General features: G+C 38.1%; 1 protein-coding gene across 1 annotated transcript; it reads left to right on the plus strand.

Moving 5' to 3' along the window:
* Positions 1 to 3,724: 3,724 nt before the first annotated feature.
* Positions 3,725 to 20,459, plus strand: LOC121639271. Its single transcript, XM_041984431.1, has 3 exons — positions 3,725 to 4,225; positions 4,304 to 4,442; positions 20,157 to 20,459. The coding sequence occupies exons 1-3, from the start codon at positions 3,795 to 3,797 to the stop codon at positions 20,457 to 20,459; spliced, it is 873 nt and encodes a 290-aa protein (XP_041840365.1). The 5' UTR covers positions 3,725 to 3,794.
* Positions 20,460 to 21,859: the final 1,400 nt, after the last annotated feature.

Consider the following 21,859-nt stretch of genomic DNA (forward strand, 5'->3'; position numbering starts at 1 on the left):
CACCATCAATGATTTGAGGTTTGTGCACTCAAGGGTAATAATCAAAAACAAAATTTTTTTTTTTTTTGCTTCTAATGGAATATGTTCAAGGACTGTTTTCACCAACAAATACATGAATATGTTCTTTACCAGAGTGCTTTGAGTTCTTGCTGCTGGTTATTCCTGACTTCTTAATAAGAGCAATTAAATATAAAGTTTACATTTTTCCTCCACTGCAATGGATTGTTTGATTAGTAATTTTCACATCAACAATGTGGATGTGAAACCTGTGCTGTGTGATAAAATATGAAACAATTATTTAAATTTAAACATAGCTCAACACTCATGACCAGATAATTTAAAACCTTTAAAACTTTTGATTGTGTTGGATCGTCTTTTCATTTGCATAGGCATTACATTAAATTACCACAATTATAAATTGAGTAGAATAAATGAAATTATATGAAAATAGATATTTATTGGATTGAACGTGTTGCCTTTCTCTATGTGATACCCTTAGATGTTTTTTTTTTTTTTTTTTTTTTTTTTTTTTTTTTAATTGACCCAATATGATTTAACTGAACTGTACTGAATTGAATTTTATTAAATTGTATCAAATTAATGTTCTTACTTTTGTTTATATTTTACGATTAAATTATGATAAAGTAACTGCAACATGGTTTCTGGGGTATTTGAGACTCCCTGATAATTCCATTTAGTAGCCTGCTTTTTGTCAGTGGCAATCCTTCATAGCATCCTCAGGACCCACTTCCCTGCATGTTTAGAGGTAACCCCATTTTAAAACACCTGAATTAATGAATGGCTCATTAACAGGCTTTTACAGAAATTGATGAAGTTCATTAATCTGAATCAGGTGTGCTGGAGTAGGAACATATCTGAAAACATGCAGGGCAGTGGGTCCTGAAGATCTGAATTGAGAAACAATACTCTATAGTAAGTGAAATGTTAAAATCTAACATCCTCATGATTATACATTATAAATGCAATCAAATTATTTAAAATTTTTGAGACCAGAAGACTCCCTGGAGTCATTGTAAGGTGTTACCAACTACTTTAGACACATAATTTTGGTTTGCAATCTATTTATAGGTAAGTATAAAAGGGTATTTAAAATAAAAATATTATTCAGAATCACTATCTTGAAGCCTAGTAAAAGACATCATATTGGATGCTTGGCTCTCAAATTACTGCCTAGTTATTGTAGACTTATGATATGCTAGCTTTTTCTGGCAGAAGTTGCACTAGAACTCGTTTTGCTTTATTTTCTTGAAAGCATTCCACATAGAACTTTATGGTGGTTGTTGTCTTGCACTGCAACAACCAGCATTAAGCATTGAATCTCACAGTGCAACACACTCTGTACCAGATAATAGTCTAGCAGTAGTCAAACCTTATTTTGCCCTTTTTTTCCTGGCAATTGCCAAACAACTTGGTAATTTAATGCAACCTTGTTATGGTAGCAATGCATTACTACTATATACTGGTTAAATAAGACAGTTACATATTGAGATGACAGTTGCATAAATGCTTTGATTTCTTACAAGTAAATCACTAATCAAAAAATAAAAAAATGATGACCCATCCCTAGAGTAAAGTAGGTTAGTAGTTTAGCTAAAAACTGTGTTCAAATATACTGTAAAGGTATTCTGTAAAAACCAGAAAACAATTACTGAACACACGTGCAGCTAAGTGAATTATTTTTTTCCCTGCTTTCCTTTCTTTGATAGAAATATCCATTCATCCACACATCCATCCCAATTATTCCAATTCAAGGTCGCGGGGGGACTGGAGTCTATCCCAGCTGCTATCAGGCAAGAGGCAGAGTACACCCTGAGCAGGCTGCCAGCCCATCACTGGGCTAAAAAAAGAGAGACAAACAACCACTCAAACTTGAAAGGACTTTAATTTTATATGCAGAATTCCTCAGGTCAAGGTAAGGGATTCAATATATAACAGTCAGACTATATAACTTTCATATTCCATATACATATTTGCAGCACTTTTAACTTTTCCTCATCTACAAATTGCTTTAAAATGTTGTTTTCCCATTTACCCATTCACAGCAATACTCAGAGCACTTATTGTAATACACCTTTTTTGTTTGTTTTCTTTTAAATAAGCCCATAACAATAAGTATATCTAGGGCCAGAGGGTTTCAATGTTTTTTTTGTTTTTTTTCCCCATGTTGACTAATGGAAGGGCTTCCTAAATTATGCTATATTATTATATTATGGTTTGTCAACAGAGTGGTTGTTTGTCTCGTGCATCTCTGTGTGTGCCTTGTGATGGACTGGTGGTCTGGTTAGGTCAGGGGGGCTCAGTTCAGTCCTAATAGGGCTACAGTCCTGCAGGTTTTCAATGTGTCCCTTCCCCAGCACTCCTAACCCTGGCTTAGGGTGCGACCTTGATTTTGCAGCTGGGAAAAAGGCACAAGCACCCCCGCAACCCTGAATTGGAGTAAGCAGGTATAGACAATGGATGGATGGATGGATGGATGGATGGATGGATGGACGGATGGATGGATTTGCCAACGGTTATGTTGAAAACAGACTCTGATGAATGACATCTTGGTTTCTTTCTGTATTTACACAGTGAGAGCAATAATGTCACAGAAGTTGCAAAAACAGCTTAAACTCTGAACCAAACTGAGCCTTAGATACTAGGACAGTGACTCCCAGTGCACACACCATAAATCACAATCCAATTCTGGTTATTACATATAGTGTTAGACTTATTGGCCGAGCTCCATGTTCTGACTTCATAAGGTTTACAGATAGAGCTCATTGCACTCTCTGCTGTTGTCTGTAAGCATTATAGTGTTTACAGACTTGAAACTAAAATTTTAGTCTGCTAAAGAAGCAGTCAGTGCCAGCAGGGAAATTTGTGGTTGAACTTGACCCCAAAACTGTTACCAAAGTGTAACTGTACCTGCAGTGTACCATTGAGTAGCTGATGTTGATTGGTTAACTTCAGTGATGAGAATAAAATAAAATAAACGCCATAACTATTGGTGTTACTTTTTCAGTAATGGGTAATTTAACTAATTAGTCTTTCCATCATTACAATGCAGTTAATGCTAATAAAATGTGTCATGATTAAGTACACTGAAGTTGTTCTCGTCTGACCAGGGGGTTTAGGGAACAAAGCAACTGCATAAATGATGATTAACTAAAGACTTATATAATGCTGTAGCTCAACTGCTAATTCAGTTACTCTTTAGAAGTAACTGCTAAGTAGTGACTTTTTTTTTTTTAAGTAACGTTTCCACATTGGATAACTAACTTCATCCATGATATATATCAGCATAATTGTACTTAAAGTCAAACGGTTATAACTCCCAGAAAACGCCTCCAATCCCAAACTTGTAAATAAACCTCTAACTCATTATCCTGCTGTCCCTTGGAAAGAAACCTATTCATATGTTCACTGCACGGGTTCCAGTAATTTTGGTTTTAATTCATAAGCTTGATAGGTATATTTAAACGAGCGGCAGCTCCAGCTTCATTTGACTTTTACCTGGAGTAAAAACAGTAAAAGTGTGCAATATTTTTTTCCACACAATTTTGTTGTTGCACACACACACAGGCACATGCAAACTTCAAGGTTATTAAAAGCTTTAGAAAAACTGTAACAGGGAAATAATGCACTTTTGGTTGTCAATGGAAGGCATTTTTAGCTTCTGAGTGCAGTGATTATTACTTGTAATGATCCGTCTGATAAGGGTCGGACTTCCCAGCCTCCCTGAACGCAACCTAATTTTCCCACTCTGATTGGTAATACGCTTCATCTGTTTGATGCCCTTTAAATACCTGCCTGTGACAGCGTTTCTTCGCCAGATCGTCTTGGTTCTACCCTGCACGTTTCCAGCCGTTGTTCTACCTGTCTGCCTGCCTGCCTACCTGCCTGTTGTTGACCTTGTTTTGGACCTGGATTATCGTCTCTGCCTGCCCCCTGACTGGTATCTCTGTTTGTTATTGGATTTCTGGATTATTGACCCCTGGACTGGTTTTTGGATGTGGATTTTGGATCACGGAATAATCTACTCTGCCCAGACGGAGATATTCATTATCACCCACTTCCGTGGGTTGGAGACCCTGACCCCCGCCAGTTATTCCCCCACTAACCTGTTCTTTACCCAGCAGTTATCCACCCACTCCAGTGGACTCCCCGTCCGGCTTCCCGGGTTCTGCCTGTACGATCTCACCAAACTGCACTACAGCACCCGGTACGTGGATTTGTAACATCCTGCATCATTATCACAGACTCCCTGCCTCCTAACACCTGTTCTCATACCCCCCCACAGAAGAGCTGACCGAACGAGACCGGATAGATCACCAGTGCACATTTACATTGTTCAAATAAATTCCTTTTTACCTTTCACTGGAATCCTGATTCTTTTGAGTCCAATCTCCGGGTTTGTGACAATTACTGCATTAATTACAGTACTGATGTTTAAGTAAGCAGTCATTGCTTTATTAAATTATTAAATTATTTAGTTTTAAAAATGTATTTTTATGCAATGTCCCATTGCATCAGTGGTCAATAAATACTTCATATTTAGTCACATTTAGTACCTAGTCATAAGGATTCCTTCCAGAGGTTTGCAAATTTACCTGAGTTTTCTCCATCTTTGCCTATTAGTGTTCTTCTGTGGTGCTAATCAGAGCTGACAGGTCCAGCTTTACAGATCCCTCCACTCAAGCATGTATTTTCATCTTTATTACATCCATTGTAGACCATATCAGGTTAAAACATAAACACTAACTACCACACTGAATAGATATGGCAAAGAAGTATAATGAGACAAAGCATTGAGATTGTAACATATCTCTCCCCAGAGACTGATATGAAATTGAACATGATTAACAAAAGGCATACAATTAATTGTTGTCATCTTTGTTCAGCTCAGAGTTGAAACTGAAATAGACTTTTGATTTAAAAGGAAACAAAGGCTACATAATTGGCAGCTTCTTTCTTAATTTTTCTCATTGGAAAGATGAGATACAATCCAACTTTAGCAGGCACTGTCTGGGATTTAGGCTTTATCCTCACCTCGTCATTTCCATGTTCACCCTAACCACCATTTCTAGAAAGGGGGAGACGTTTAATGTAGCTATAGTTATCATATATATATATTTTTTTTTGGTTTTTGCTTTTTTACTACTAGGTTGCAAGAAACGTGGAAATAGCTTTTCTTTTTTTCTTTTTTGAGTGATCATCTTTTCAAGTATATAATGCTAAAATAATGTTTTGTGGGTCAGAGCTGATCTTGCTGTTTCCTCTCAGACTCATCTGTTTGTAAAACTTTAGCAATTAAACGTGCCCCAGAGCCATATTGGACCTGTGTTCCACATCTGTGAAACCATCAAACACCCAGACACACACCCTACCATGTCTGACTGCAGGATAAATACTCTTCACATAATCAACAGAAAAACTGATATTGATATTTTAAGTGGGTGTGTTTATGTGTGTTTTAAACACCCCATTCTCAGCAGTGCTTGCTTTCCATTTCAGAACATCTTATTTGTCTCTCCAAACTGAGGCTTGCCAACCCCTCAGACATATTGTAAGTAATACACAATATATCTACTATCAAAACACATAAGATTTTTTCCAACCAATTAAAAAACTACACCCACTGGTTACTGTGTTGGTACACCTTGCTAGTACCAAGTTTTTTGCCTTCAGAACTGCCTTAAAGTTTCATGGTATAAATTCAATAATGTTTGGAAAGCCTTAATAGATTTTGATACATATTGATATGAAAGCATTACACATTTCTTCCAAATTTGTGGAAGGAGAATCCATGACACATATCTTCCACAGTGCCAAAGATGATCAATGGGATCGAGATCTTCGTGACATGGTGCATATCCAACTGGAAACAGTTATCACAACATGGGCTGGTTTGTGTCACATAAACAATTCTCTGTTGGTACTAAATGGCCCCAAGTGTACCAAGAAAATATCCCCCACACCATTACAACACCACCTCCATCCTGAATCATTGATATAAGGCAGGATGGATCCATGTTTTCATGTTGCTTTCATCAAATTCTGACCCTACCATCTGAATGTCACAGCTGTAAATGAGATTTATCAGACCTTTCCAATCTTCTTCTGTCCAAAGTAAATTTGCTTGTGCAAATTGTAGCTTTAGTTTCCTGTTTTTAACTGACAGGAATAGCACACAGTGGGTTCTTCTGCTGTTGTAGCCCATCTGCATTAATGTTGGATGTGTTGTGTGTATTCTGCATACCTCAGTTGTAACCAATGGTTATTTGAGTCATTGTTAGCTGTCTATCATTTTAAAAAAAATCTGACCTTTCTCCTCTTACACCTGAATTCAACATGTAAACTCTAGATATGGTTGTGTGTGAACATCCCAGTATATCAGCAGTTCCTGAAATACTTTAAAGTCACTTAATTCCTCTTTTTTCCCCATCCAGATGACCATGTCTACATGTCCTAATGTATTAAGTTACTGCCATGTGATTGGCTGATTAGCAACTTTATGTTCCATAGCAACTGAACGTGTACCTAATAAAGTGGCCAGTGTGTGTAGTTCAAAATGTAAAGCTCTCAAACATGTTTGACCCTGTTTTGGTTCTGATTTTAGCACAGGCTTTTAGCAAAGCAGTGTCATGTCCTAACTAGTTTTGCCACGTAGTAATTTTTAGAAAAATTCAGTGGAATTCTGAGAAATAACATTACAGAGCTGTTAATTTTTCCTAGAACGGAGAGAAAATCTCTGTACATAATTAACTGGTTGTGCTGGAAGATTGAAAGAGCGGTAGTAGGGTTGTAGGAAGATTGCACTAATGTACGAATGATGGGAAAATTGGAGTGAAAATTGGAGATGTAACTTTTGACTGCATTTTGATCCAGTATTCATGAAGGAGACTCCAAAACTTTGTTTATTAACTTTCAAGCAAAATGGATTTAATCATGGTTCTGCATTGCTTGGTGCAAAAAAAAAATACATATGTATATTTGTTAGAGTACTTCTGCATTACCAAATACTTCTTTGCAATTCCTTGTGCAATTAAGTTAAAGTCAGATTAAACATACCCTTTAATGTAATGGATCCACCTCTTTCGATAGTCTGTAGGCTGATAACAGGAATCACAGACCGACCATTACCTTTACAGTGTTTTAATAACAGTTTCTTCTTACAAATGTGAAATTAATACAGACTTTAACCATTTCACATCTAACAAATATGTGAATCAATTCATCACTTCATTCATCACTGCACCAGAAAAACCACACACTGAAGTGGATTGTTGAAGTGACTTGACTTCAGAAAGCGACTGACAACTGTCCCATTATTTCTCCAATTATTTCTAGTTTCAAATGGTTCTTTATCTTTATCATAGGAAAGGTCAAAACTGATATGTACAATTAAGCACCAGAACAGAAAACATGAAATTAAACAGACTAAAATGATCCAGGAAAGAACTATTGTGATTCTCCTCAGCTAAATCACGTAGTAGCAGCACCAAGTCATAATCATTTTTTTTTTTTTTTTTTTTTTTTTGACTAACATTGTCCATCTGTCTAAAACAAGATGTGCTCCATTTGGTTTGTACTCTAGATGAACTTGTGGCGAAGTGAGACGTCCTTGTGTGGGTTGGGAAGGCAGACACACAGACACTCAGCAGATGGCCCCACTTCAGTGCACCAACGTGGTGACTAGTGGGGGGAAATAGGAGGTCCAGCAGGCATGAAGACCCCACAAGTCTCTAGCATTAGCTGCCATCGCACATACACAGTTGATACACACTTACAATCCCTTGTCTTTGTGACAAAAGTGAGAAACTTCACACTCGATCTCAGCGGATGCAAGACAGGTGGTGAGGAGGATGGAGGGAAGTGAGAAGAGAAAGGAGGAAGAAAGAGGCTAGAGGGAAAGGAGCATTTGAAGTGAAGGAGATGCTCGCATACAAAATTGTCTTGGCAGTGATTTAAAGTTGGCAGTGTGTAACTGCTCTGTGCCCTAACGACATTTTGGCTGATCGACACTTTGGCAAGTGCACAACTTGCTCCCCAAAGGTGGCAGCAGACGCACAGGCCAGGTGGAGGGTGACATTGGTGTCAGACATCCCACTTGGAATACAAGCTTGAAGAGATATTTTGTTTGTTATTGTCTTATGACTGACACACAGTTTAAACATCTCCTTCTTTATCTCTGATTAAAAAAATAAAATAATCCAACCCAACTAGATTTTGTTAAGTTACAAACACCAAAGTGAAACTCAAGCTTAAGTATGTTTTCATTTGTTGTCTGTCAGCAAGATTATGCAAAAACTCCAAGTTAGTGAGCATAGTTTTTTTGTTAAGAACTTCAGCACGAGGTACTTTGAGAGCTGCTGTGGTGTGTATGGTACCAGAGTAACTCGACAAATGTGAAAACCCTATATTTAATTTTACATATCCACATACTGGTCTGTTGTCATAGCTACACTGCAATGCATGTTGTGTATGGGAGTACATACTAGTACCCAAACAAAGAGGTACAGAATCCAAGAGTTGCCATGTCTGTAAATGTTCATTTTGATGCTTTTAGCTCAAGCTCACAAGTTAATTATGTCATCTCTAGATAAAAATGTTTGTTTTCATGTAGTTATCACCACCTACTGTAATTTGTAAAGACTAAATTACAACCCAACCACATCGATGTGTCATTTGCCAACTTCGAGGCAATAGTATTCTTCGCTTTATCATAATTTTTTAAAATAACTTAACAATTATCTAAAGTAGATAACATTTTCATCTTAAAATAAAAGTACAAATTATTCTGTTATCTTAAGAAAATTATTCTTGTTATCTCAAGATTAGGACATTATTATTTTTTTTCATTTAAACTCGGTCATTTGTCTTCCATAGAGAGGTGTAAACAAACAGCTAATAGTATTGTGAACAGCTGAGAAAATGAGGGATGGTTGGCAAAAAAAAGTAGTGAGAAACAAATGTTGTAATGTTCAGTTAGATATTTAGAAGTAAAAAAATAGTTTTAATAGTTTACTAAAAAACATGGTTGTAGTGACATGCAAAAGTGTAACTGTTACATGGTAAAAGCTTTCAGCTAAAATGAGCTCAAATGTGCTAAAAGCTAACCGTTGTTAAATCATTACTGTTTCATGCTAGATTCAGGTGAGCTTGTTTGTTGATGTTGATGTTGTATTTCATCTGACAAATATCAGAGAAAAAGTTGAGAAACAAATAGCCAATAAAATTGCACCATGCTGTTTCTGCTGCATTATTCTAATGTGAATATGATTCTGATCCAGTATGTTTTTTTTGTTTGTTTTCTTTTTTTTTTTATCAGCAGAAACTTGTATGTATATCCAGACTGATATAACAGACAAAGATTTCAGGGAGCCTGGAGGCATTTACACATTCCAATAATTCAACCCTCAGTCAAAAGATTTGTATTTCATACTCACTTTCTCCTCCGGGAGATGACAGAACTGGGTGATCCACCTTATCTCCGGCCAGGTTCTTAAATCTGATGAATACAGTGCCCCATTGGCTTCTTAGGATGCTGGTCCCTGTTGAGTTCAGCCAGGAAGTCCCTTTATGTAGCATGCAAAAACGTAACAATTGCATAAAAAAGAAAAAGTTGGAGCCATGCACATCAGAGACCAAGCTTCTACTGATGACACCTCTTTCAGACAATCTCTCACCCTCTCCCCATGATAATAATGTATTTATCTGCTTACTGAGTCACCCTTTCTAATAGTAGCTGCTTGACACCTAAAAGTTAATAACAGCACAGAAAGAGAAAATAGAATCATACTCAACAGAATAATAGAACGAATTTAGTTTGCTTTAATAACAGGTGCTCCTATCTTCAGCCCCCTTCCTCTATCCATCCACCCACCATCAGCACCATTACCACCATCAGCCCAAGGTGAAACCTTAATAATTGGTCACATGGGAAAGGGGGCTGATATTGTTCTGGCAAAGCTACTCTGTGTTTAACCGAACAGGCCAGTGTTGAAGCCTCTGCCATCTGCCCTGCTTTTCCACTTTTCTGCACATTTCTGCAAAGATTATCATCCCCACTAATTTGTGACAAACTATTTTAGTGTCTGTGTGTGTTACTGTTGAATTTCCAATTAACTAATTATTCACGGATTGCACTGAGGTTGAAAGTGTTGCAGATTGTTTCAGTGATTGATATACATTTGGAAATGAACGCTGTCTTAATGGTTTACAGAGGGGTAATTGTAAACCTTTCTTGGACATTTTTATTATTCTGCCTGCTTGTTTAGTGCTACTCCCAGGTTTCTCCCTGCCATGCTTTGTTCTGTGAGTTATGGGGTTCAACAGGCTACCATATGGATAGTAAATGTGGTTTCTGTCACTGAAAAACTCCTCTGCACTTTACTAGCACTCTGCTTTCTTAATCATGGGTGCCATTATCATTATCATTGATGTAGCATTTTGTTTTGGTCGTTAGACTCTGGGCCATACATGATTAAAAATAAAATATATGGCACGGTGCAGTCTGTGGCGTCTGTTGTGCTTGTCGAAGCAGCATTTCTGCCCGCACTGTTATTGCGCTCATCAAACCCTACAAATGTATATTTCAGACATTGTGCCGCCACAGCAAGATCACAGTCACATGGTAGTTTTATAATCCTGTTGCTGAAGCCATATATGAATATTTTATATTTGTAAAGTCAACTGTATTTTTGCACAGAAGAAGGCCTGAGAGAAAGTTTGGTGTGCAGCAATCATGTGACATGGAGACCTCATCTATTTTTTTCAGTGACAGCTTAACGCTCATTCATACCTTGACTTGTGTTACACTAATGAGTCACACGATGGCCATGGCTCACATGTGACCTCAACCCCCCACTACTCTCAAGGTGCTAATGATACTTGTCTGGAACTCCATGTCAGTCAGAAGTGCAATGCTCTTCAGATGAGATGTGAGTTCAGTTGCCTTTATTTAGCAGTGGCTCAGATGGCTTAGAGCAGGGGTGCCCAAGTCCAGTCCTCAAGCTCTACTATCCTTCAGATTTTAGGTGCATTCCTTCTCTAACACACCTGAATCAGATGAATGGCTTGTTACCAGATCTCTGAATGACACATTCATGAGGGAATTCAGCCATTTAATTCAGGCGTGTTGGATTTAAAAGTTGCAAGATAGTAGATCTCAAGGACCGGGCTTGGGCATCCCTGGCTTAGAGTCATGCTCATTGACAATGCTGCAGGCAAGACAGCAAAAATGAGCACAGAGCAGCTCTTCGTTACAGATACATCTCCTGTGGATGATCTGGTAGTAATGGCAGTATCTCACAGCCAAAAGTAAATAAATAAATAAAGGACTAGATTGAGTTTTATTAACCTGCTGTCAAAATAGCTGGAAGCTGAACTTCCATCCCACTGTCTGGGGCTGATGCCCATGTTCTTGCTGAAAGTAGTGAATCAGCCTGATTATCTCAGAGATTTGTGATTATCAGACACAGACTGTAGGTTAAAGTCATTGCTTCATGCTGTTATAATGGCACGCTTGTCCTCTGGGATGTAGGGGTATACTGGACCTAATGCTTTAGTGTACTGAACTTTGGCAGATTTCTTTTCCTGCGGTATTTTCCTCTCATGTTCCTTTGACGTATAAGCCATAGTGTGCATTTAAATTGGCTGGTGCATTGATATCCAGCAGGAACACTCCACATTAACCTCCTAAAAATCCACTAATATAAATATTACAGAATTTTAATGCCAACATTTAACAAGCATGTTTTTAATATACTTGGTTTTGTCATGTTTCTACTAAAGTGAGGTTAAAGAAGGTTGGGTTGGGTATCATCACTAATTTCCTGAACTGAATTGATTCAATTCACAACAGACAATTTTGATTCCATTTCGATTCATTTAAAGTTAACTGTGCAACACCACCTTTTTTTCTTGAATATTAAATATATTCTCAGATAACTGTTTTTAAAGAACACTAAGTGGATTTATTTGACAATCAGAATCAGTTATCTGGGAGTAAACAGATTACTGTAATAATCTAATCTGACATATCTACATGCATTTCTGAAAGACCAGAACAAAACAGTGTTGATGAAAAAAAAAAAAAGAAACACTCAGGACAGAAGAAAAGTGTTTAAATGTAATTAAAAAAACCTTTTTATTCACTGGAATTGCTCTGAATATTTTTAAAGTTCAGATCTCAGATAACGCGTTGATGTTAATAAAACCTACAAAGAGCACTGGATCCATTTCAAGCCAATATATAACAGAAATTCCTAGAATGATGTAGATTCAGCTTGTTCAGCTGTGCGCGTTCCCGTGACGACTGTGATGCTATCGACATAACACCAGAGCAGGAGAAATCCTCCATCTTCTCCTCACTGGAGAAAGATGCTTCCATCTCCACCTGCCTGAGAGAATCATATTCATGTTTTTGTCAGATTTTCAGCTGGTTGATGTGTTTTTTTGATGCATGCACCCTGTCCTCTGACGGAAACCTGTGTGTGTGTGTGCATGCATGTGTCTGTGTGTGTTTGCTCACTGCCATGGACTCAAAGAGCAGCTATGGCATCCCATCATGTAAATCTGATAAATAGTATCATACTGTTTACTGTTTGATAAAAGGACGAAGTGTATACCTGTGCTAGAGGAAATGTGACTTTAAATGACCATGTCAGATTTATAAAGTATGTATGTGCGTAGTGACATCACTTCCTGTTGTGGAACATGATGACGACCACGGTCTTAGCATTACTAAGTGCTAATACGCTGCAAAACACTTTAAAGGTGAATGTAATCCACATAGGTGAATAAAAACATCTGAATGTGACGTCATCTCAGCAGGAGAAGCTGATTTTGTACGGAGGCAACACATGAAACCAGTTGTGTGTGTATATGCTAAGATCTTGCCGAGACTCAGTAAGTCATAAGAGAATAGGGTCACGTTACCAGAAATGACATCATAAAAAAAAAAAATCGATCTCAAAGTTTTATGAATTGATTTATTTCATTTGAATCTTTTCAAATTGATAAATTGATTTTTTAAACCAGCACTACTTCAGAGCTTTGTTGCTCATTAGCTGTCATCTTTTGCGAAATGAATTCTGGGAGAAAAGAGGCCGCAAAGAATTTTTCACCAGCAGGCCAAACAAAGTGCAGGTTTGTAGGGTGGATTTGGAGGTACCTTCCAAATGGGACCGTGCTTGGCAACCCCTGCACTATTGCTGGTGCCAAACTGTAACTGCTATGCTGTTCTACTGGATCCATCAGTGTTGCAGAGAGGGGTGTTTGTGCTGCATGGGTGACAGCCTGTCCTCCATAAAAAAATAAAAGGGCCTAGACTAACATCCTGGTTTATGCTTCATGAATCATAGTCCACTGACCAGAGAGGACACCCTGGCTTTGCCTATGAAATTGACAGCAGATACCGGTTATGCACACATAATCAACCCTGATCAACAGGTGCCATAATACTGTGTATTGCTCATCTTGTAACACAACTGGATCACATGTGCACATACAGTTGTTAAAGAAAATACTTAAAGCGTCCGAGGAGACATGCAAGTGCAAATAAACCACTTTTTTTTTTTTAAGAAAGTAGCAGCTCTCTGGCCTGCATACACGACAGCACAACACATTAAATATGTCCTTCAACTTCTTGATTTTATTACACCTAACTGTCACAGAATAAAACATAGTCTTGACTTAACCGTGCATCAAGTATGCAGTGTTTACCAACTGCATTGGCCTTTGGGATTTGGAAGTAATCAAGTATATATGTTGCACCAACTGTGACAGCACCCTAAAAGTAGGACATAGAGAGAGTCCACACTAGCTATTCTCTTGGTAAAAGTTCTGTGCTACATGAAAAAAGAAGGTTCTAATAAACAGCAGCTGCTGAGCAGTGCTTTATTTTCTTAAATAAAGTGTGATATCATTTCCCGCACATTTAAATATAAACTTGTAAAATATAGCAACATATTTAACACCATATTAGTTGATCGTTTGGGATGACATGTCAGCACACCATGTGGTTAAATAATTGTCTTCCTGAATTGTTGCTCATTTCACATTTCATGACTAATACTGACAAAGGAAAAAGCTGAATTCATAAGGTTGCCCTAATGAGGCTTCATCACTGAGTCAATGTGGAGACAACTTTTTACAAATCAGTAACACATACTTTTCATGCTGATGGTTATTGGCTCCAGAGCAGAGCTGCAAGAACAAAGATACCTAACTGATCACCCAAAGTAATATATATATATATATATATATATATATATATATATATATATATATATATATATATATATATATATATATATATATATATATATATATCTTTAGCATGCAACTTGTGCTGGTAGTATTGCTGCATTTAGCAGTGGAGACAATCCTTTCCAGAAAGACAAGAAGATATGTTAACGACCCTTGACAGAGAGCATTTGATATGCCAAAGGTCTTGATGAATAGTATTAACTTGGCCAGGCACTTTTCAGCATACAAATAAGAGATTTTAGGAAGCAGCAGTATTCAGTAACCAAGAGAGAAGGTAAAAATTTGAGATGCTCAGAAAATTTCATGTGGGTGAATTAAACTAATAATAATAATAATAATAATAGAACAATGACATCAGTACTTCATCTGTTTAGTATACATCTTGCATCTTCCGTCTCCACAGAAATGTGATATTTCACCACTCCAAACTACTTAAACAATGCTTACTATGTCCTAAGATTGATGGTTGGATTCCAACTAGTTTGGTCAAGTGATTAAGAATTTAACTACAATTTATCACAAAGGCAAGGGACTGAAGTGGTTAGCACTGTTGCCGTAGTTTGAATCTCAACTGGGGACTTTCTGTATGGAGCTTGCATGTTGTTCTGGTGTATATGTGGGTTTTCTCTGTGCTCTGGCCTCCTCCCATCATCCACAAACCTACATGTGAGGTTACATGTTGATTGTGTGCAGACTTGTTTGTCTATGTTGAGCAGGTTGGACTGGCAAACTGTCTGGGGTAGATGGCAGCTCAGATGGGCTGCAGCGGACCTGCGACTCTGAAATGGGCAAAGTCATTATAAAGCAGGTATGGCTGGATTAATCATATGACTCATGGATGGATTTAGTGCACACTCAGTCAATCATGATTAATTGTGAGGTTTTTTTGGGAAGTTGTATGGACCTGAATCCTGAGATTTACTTATATTTTTCCTTACAAGTCTTTCAGTGTCCAGTTTGCTAAAAAAAAAAATCATTTAACATTTCGTCTCTAACCAGAACATAGAATCCAAATAATTAAGTGAAAAAGAACCCTTTTATCCTAATAGCCTAAACCAAAATGGTTTCTCTTAAACCATTAAAGCTCAGCTTCCACTTCATACACCTCTTTTTTTTCTTTTGTTTTGGCAGAAAAGGGTTGCCTTATGTGATCTCAAACAATACAGAGGTTGGTACATGGTTCAATGCACAGAGTTCCTGTGAATACAAAATTGCCATCTAACACTTGCTTCTATTGTCGGATTTTAGCAGAGGTTGAATAGCGAGGTCGATTGATCCAGGGGTGTGTATCAATAGCATGAGCTCGAGATGTTCAGCACTTTTTCAGATGGAGGCTGCATTTCCGTTTTGAAGTGTTGGCTTGAAAGCCGAGAGGGGCTAGGTTAGATTCCAGCATCGGCATGTTCATATTCCTCCACCGCTGCTCAGTCCTGCATTAAAACCTGTGTCAGTTTCACAGTCCTGTCTTAAGATACAGAGGGCTTTGCTGTACACGCATCAGTAGCAAATTTTGATCTGAAGATCAATCCCACTCTGCCGATTAAGAGGGTTGATGAAAAGGAGATGCAAAACATGCATTGACAATATTACCCCTTGAAATCCAACCCGGTAAGAACTCATGTTAATAATATCTGAATTATGTCAATAGGAAAGTACGATTGATGAGAAAACCTAAGTCAGCCACATAATGAAATCTATGTGATATATAATTTATTCATAATTGAGGTTGATTAAGAAAGCTTGCAAATTATAAAATGATCCATGTAAAGAAGAACCTAAGATGTAGTAATTACTACATTTTAGTGGAGATAGAAATAAATGTAAAAGGTCTTTCCTGTCATAAATTATAATTAGGAGCCTCTTTTTTATGTGTCAAGAATGTTTAATACAAGAATCTTTACCATGCTCTGCGAAATGTTTCTTTCAGCACATCTGCCTCTACTAAAAGTTGAATACAGTGCAGTCATCCGTGATCATTTTAAAGGCTTAGACAGGGGTATGAACAGTCACCTTCACACCTGCCTCGAGCCACAAGCTGGGGGTCCACTTCAGTGTTCTGATGCACCACTGGGGGTCACGGATCAAAGAATCCATGTTGTCATTTCGACCTGCTAGTGTTTATGATAGTAAAGCTATCCAAGCCCTGACAGCGGCACTGTAGCCATGAAGGGTTGCCTGCCCCCCACATGCTTTGGGAGCCAGTAGCCTCGTTAATTCCACCACCCACGGTGTGAGTCTGTAGCATTAGAGCCAAGAATGCGCCTCCCTTTAAATGTCACATCTTTATTTATACTTTCTGACTTTAGTGTCCGTTCTTTATATAGCTGAGTAGCTTATATCTTTTTGATTAAGGATTAATGCATTTTTTTAGGATGGGAAAATTGAACTTTCATTTGTTTGAGATGCTTCATTTTAGAAAGTACTTCTGTAATCATAACTTTACAGCTTTGCCTTTAGATCCTCAGGGATATCTGTGGCAAGGACAGTAAAGCAACACACGCTGCCTTGTTCTTCATTGGAGCCGGGAGATTTCAACATGACGTCTTCTGTCCCCTTTTTAAAGCCATCCAAAGCAACTTGGTGTGCTGGTAACCAGAGGAAATCTCCTTTATTCTTACCTTCAAGGAAGAAGTTATTTTAAGTTATGTGAGCCAAACCCTCTAAACTCAAAGGCAGTGACTTCTAAAGTTTAAAGGTAACATTACACAGGTGATATTAGCCTACTCAGCCTATCTCTGTAATTGAAATTGTTTAAATAAATAGTTGATTCTAGTGTTGTTGAGCTGCAGTATTACCTCTATAATGATGACTGACATCCCTGATAGAATGTCTAAATTAGAAAAGATATGACGTGTTTAACAACTTGGCTTATTTGCATAAAAATGAAGTACAAATTAACATCCAGTTTCCTTATACACTTCACTAACACTGAACATGGAAGCATTTGCATCAGCAGAGTACCCATATATACATACAAGAAGGTGGACATACACACCCTTACTTTCCTCAAGGGCATGAACAACAGCACACGAGAGAGAAGTGTGTGAGGAGCGGTGTGGCATATTGCTGGGACTAATTTACCAGCGGCTAGGGGAAGTGCTGAGTGGACATAGCTCGGAGGCTGATTCGGGGCCAGGGTTGGGGCCCCTTGGCGACAGACAGACACCGCCAAGGAGCTGAGGCAGCGGAAAAGTCTGCCACACACAAACAACAAAACACACATTCACACATACCAGCCTTTGGTTTCACACTCTTGTCTTTCACTCTCTTATCAAGGAAAAGTGGGCGCATGTCAAGGATATGCCACCCTCGGGTACCAGCTGTAGCTCCTGTTGATGCATGTACTTTCCTTTTGTTTTTGTTGTTGTTCTTTTTTTTTTTAATATCCGGCATCTGTCGCCTTGCTCCTTGAGCACGTCCATGCTGTGTCCCCCTCAATGACAAGGGCATCCCATAGCGCCAGATGGACCTCCCACCCAGCCAACCTACACTCCCTTCATAAAAGTTGATCTTGTCACAGTTTTGAAAGCAAGTGGCATTTCCCCCAAGAACATTGCACAAAAACATGCTGGTCATGCTGTGAATATTCATGATCCCTTCTTTGCTAGTGAAGGTAAGCGTTACATATGGTCTTAGATATTCATCGAGCAGCTATAATCTTAACCCTTTGGCACTGAAGATTTTAAAAGAAAATCTTATGTAATGTTGGGTCTCCAGTCCATATCCTCCACACATGTTTCTGTACACTATGCTGGCTATTTACTTATGGTGCTCCATGTATTCCTTTCCAGTCAGCATCTTACATCCTGCTGTTAGGTGCTGGATTGTTTCAAAGGCCCTCCCTAAAGCACAGAGGAACCCCAAGGCTTTGGACATTCAGAGCCATTGTGATTATTGTCCACAAATGCTCCCTATTAAAAAAAAAAAAAAAAAGTAAGGCTATATATTGTAAATATAACTTTTTTTTCTTTATGGAAGGACAGGACTGAGACACAACACATTATTTATGGTGAGAATCTCACTTTTGAAGCATAAAATCAGGCATGATTTCAGCCATGCTAATGTCACTTTAGTCCATTGATCCACAGTCCAGTTCTGATATTCATAGGAACATTGTGACTGCTGTCAGAATGTGTTAGCACGGTATCTCTGCAGGGCAGTCATTGACAATTATGGACATGGTGTATGATTTTTTTTGTAGCATAATGGATTACATGAATAACTTTTGCTTAAAACCTATGACAACGCCCATGGACAAAAATGATGTGTCAGTCCCGAGACATAGACAATGTAGTTTAATTTTTTATACGCCTTTTTAAGCCAGGATCTTTGCCATGTGCCATGTGTAAAATTTCAGAAAGGGAACAAGGGGCTGAGGCTGATTCGGTGCAGATGTGTCTCTGGACCAACAAATTAAGTAGTGACAGAGGAAAAATGGTTCCATGATGGTACTTTCCACTCTGATACTAGCTTTATGTGTGTAAAGACACACTGATGTGGAGCTGAGCGTCTTCTATTTAGCAGGTGTGAACACCTGAGGAAGAACATCAGGTTAACAAAAAATGTATTCTTAAAATGTTATTCATTTATCTATTTCCTTATATGGTGCAACTGGTATATAAACCATAATTTGTTTTGTGGATAAATTAATGGATTTCAATACATTTACTCACTCTATTGTTTTTTTTTTTTTTTTTATGTTATTTCTCTTTTATTTGCATAGTTTCAGTATATTGGAAATTATCAAGATGTTTACTTTAGGTTCTGTACAACTTATATGTTCTTTTTACGTTTTTTTTGTTTGTTTTTTTTTTTTTTTTTTTACTTTTTGATATTCTATTAAGTGTGCAAAATTAGCTATTTCTCATTTATATTTGTATGCAACTATCCTAGGATTATTCTAAGATTAAGAATGTTGAAAAAATATAAACTTTCTCAGATTCTGTCATCATAAAGCAACTTTCCTTTCTGTAACTTTTCTGTGGATTTGTCTGCATGCAGCCCCAGAATGCAGCCCCAAGGGAGTATAAGATAGTGTTTTCCTTGTTTTGGTCCCAAGCCTGTATAAATGCAGAAGGTTGTGTCAGGAAGGGCGTCTGATGTAAAACCTATGACAAATCAATATGCAAATTAGCTCAGTGTCTTGGAGGTGAAGGTATAGCAGATGATTAGCTGTGGTGACCTTTGAAGGAAACCGCTCAAAGGAAAAGAAGATAATAGGATCATGCAGAAGACAGGCTATACTGACCTTACACCCATATTTTACTTGTCTTAGTACCTTTATGAACCACGTTTTTTGCAAGCTCATTCTGCACTTAAGATTGAGCCTCATTTAATGATATCTTCTTAGAAAATCTTCTTAAATTCGTTCTTAAGTTGTACTTAAGTTTTTCTTTTTATGAAAAGCTAAACTTGTTCATATCTTTACATACATAGCCTGCTGTACCCTCTACAGTTTGTAAAGCAAACTGTCGTCTGCTGTGGCATCCTTTTAAGACATGATGCGCACGAGTGGAGTGAATCATGCATCTAATGAAATGAATCCTTCAGGTGAGCCGGTCAGTGGTGTTATCAAACAGGTGACCAGGGCTTAACCCTGTTTTCCTTATAAAACTAATCATTACAATAAAAAGAACCATTTCAGTAAATTAAATTATTAAAGACCACATTTAGCAGGTGGATCTGGGAGCGTCAGGTGACTTGGATGTTTATGGAGTGATTTTTCTTGTGGTTGTAGGAACAGATCTGGTGAAAGTGCTTTGATGTGCACATTCACCTTCTATTGAACCGATAGTGTTAGCAAGACCGGCAATAGACTTACAGCCTAGCTTGACGGCCACAAATGAATGACTGAAAAATACTTTATTTTTCCCCTAAAGGAGAACAAGGCAACCTACCGGGATGAGGTCCTGCGCCTGGAAGATGGATGTTCAGTGAATAACCTGTCACTGAACGCCACCAAAACCAAAGAGGTCATACTGGACTTCAGGAAGAACAGAGCTACCCCTCCACCCCTGTTCATCGACAGCCAGTGTGTGGAGAGAGTGGAGTCCTTCAAACACCTGGAAGTCCACATCGCAGCAGACCTCACTTGGACTGTAAACACTGCGGCAGTGGTGAAGAAGGCCCAGCAGCGGCTCCACTTCCTGAGGATTCTCAGGAGGGAGAAACTAAACACCTAGCTGCTGGTGACCTTCTACCGCTCCGCCATTGAGAGTCTGCTGATGTTCGTCATTACGGTGTAGTTCTCCAGCTGCACTGATGCAGAGAGGAAGAGGCTGCAGAGGGTAGTAAGGACAGCAGAGAGGATCATCGGCTGCCCTCTGCCCTCTCTCTTGGACATTTACAACTCCCGCTGCCTCAGTAGAGCCAATAAAATTGTTAATAACACTTCTAACCCTGGCCACCACCTCTTCAACCTGTTGCGCTCTGGCAGGCGCCACAGGTCACTGAAAGCATGGACAAACAGACTACGCGACACTATCCAAGAGCTGTCGCAGCACTGAACAAAAAATAAACCCGGAAAACAAACCAACTTCACTCTGTACTTTACACTACAGTCACTTTGTTTTTATCTGTGCAATATAACCTAAGTGCAATAATATTACCTACCGACCGTCTTCCTTTATATTGTTACTTTTATCTTATAGATTGCGTATTTTATTTGTTTGTATATTGCTTATTTTATTTTTCACAAGAGAGATGCACACTCAATCTCGTTGTATTGACTGGTACAATGACAATAAAGGCTATTCCATTCTATTCTATAGAAAAGTTTTATTGTTGAGACATGATCTGCAAAATTTTGCCATTTATTTTAAAATAACAAATGCTCTCTATATACAGTATCTCACATAAGTGAGTGCACCCCTCACATTTTTGGAAATATTTTAGTATCTGTTTTCATGAGATAACACTATAAAAATTAAACTTTGTTATACATAATATCAAACTATGGAAACTAAACTGTATGTCAAAGTTTCATTTCTGTAGTGTCATCTCATGAAAAGATTTATCGAAATATTGGCAAAAATGTGAGGGTGTACTCACATGAGATACTGTATATTGCCCAAAGTTATTTTAAAAATCTAACAAAATCATGACAGTGATTTTATGATTTTATTTCTATAAACAAAACAGCAGAAAACTAGAAGCACTCAGAGAGTGCAGACCTCTGCCAAGCCTTTTTTTTTTGTTTTTGTTTTTGTTTTACCGATGGTTGTGGGCATTAGTTTTTGAGTTGTAAGCTCTAATGGCAAAATTCTCCCTATGGGCACATGGGCAGGTGCAAATTTTCATCACAACCTGGTGAACACTTGGCAGTGAAAACAAACCCTACACCATACCAGCATCTGTGTTGTAAGTGTGCAACTTGTTCACACAGTTTTCTCCATCAGTTTTTGAAAGAAAATTATCCATAATTTTATCCATAAATTATCCAGACAGACAGCAGACACTGCCATAAACATAATATTTACCTTGGAGGAGCTAACCAAAGAAAAGCTGACTGTTTAAAGATGTCTGCACTTGTATGCCTTTAAGAGTCCTCCTGAGTGTTTGTTCTTTACTAATTCAGTAGAAT

Source organism: Melanotaenia boesemani, chromosome 5 (genome assembly GCF_017639745.1).
Source record: "Melanotaenia boesemani isolate fMelBoe1 chromosome 5, fMelBoe1.pri, whole genome shotgun sequence".
Classification (NCBI taxonomy): Eukaryota; Metazoa; Chordata; class Actinopteri; order Atheriniformes; family Melanotaeniidae; genus Melanotaenia; species Melanotaenia boesemani.

Bases quoted from the DNA above. Each gene is read 5' to 3' on its own strand.
- LOC121639271 (XM_041984431.1), top strand. From the start codon at position 3,795: ATGCCCTTTAAATACCTGCCTGTGACAGCGTTTCTTCGCCAGATCGTC. The intron at 4,226-4,303 runs GTACGTGGATTT...ACCCCCCCACAG, and splicing joins AAACTGCACTACAGCACCCG to AAGAGCTGACCGAACGAGAC. The intron at 4,443-20,156 runs GTACTGATGTTT...TTTCCCCTAAAG, and splicing joins CAATTACTGCATTAATTACA to GAGAACAAGGCAACCTACCG.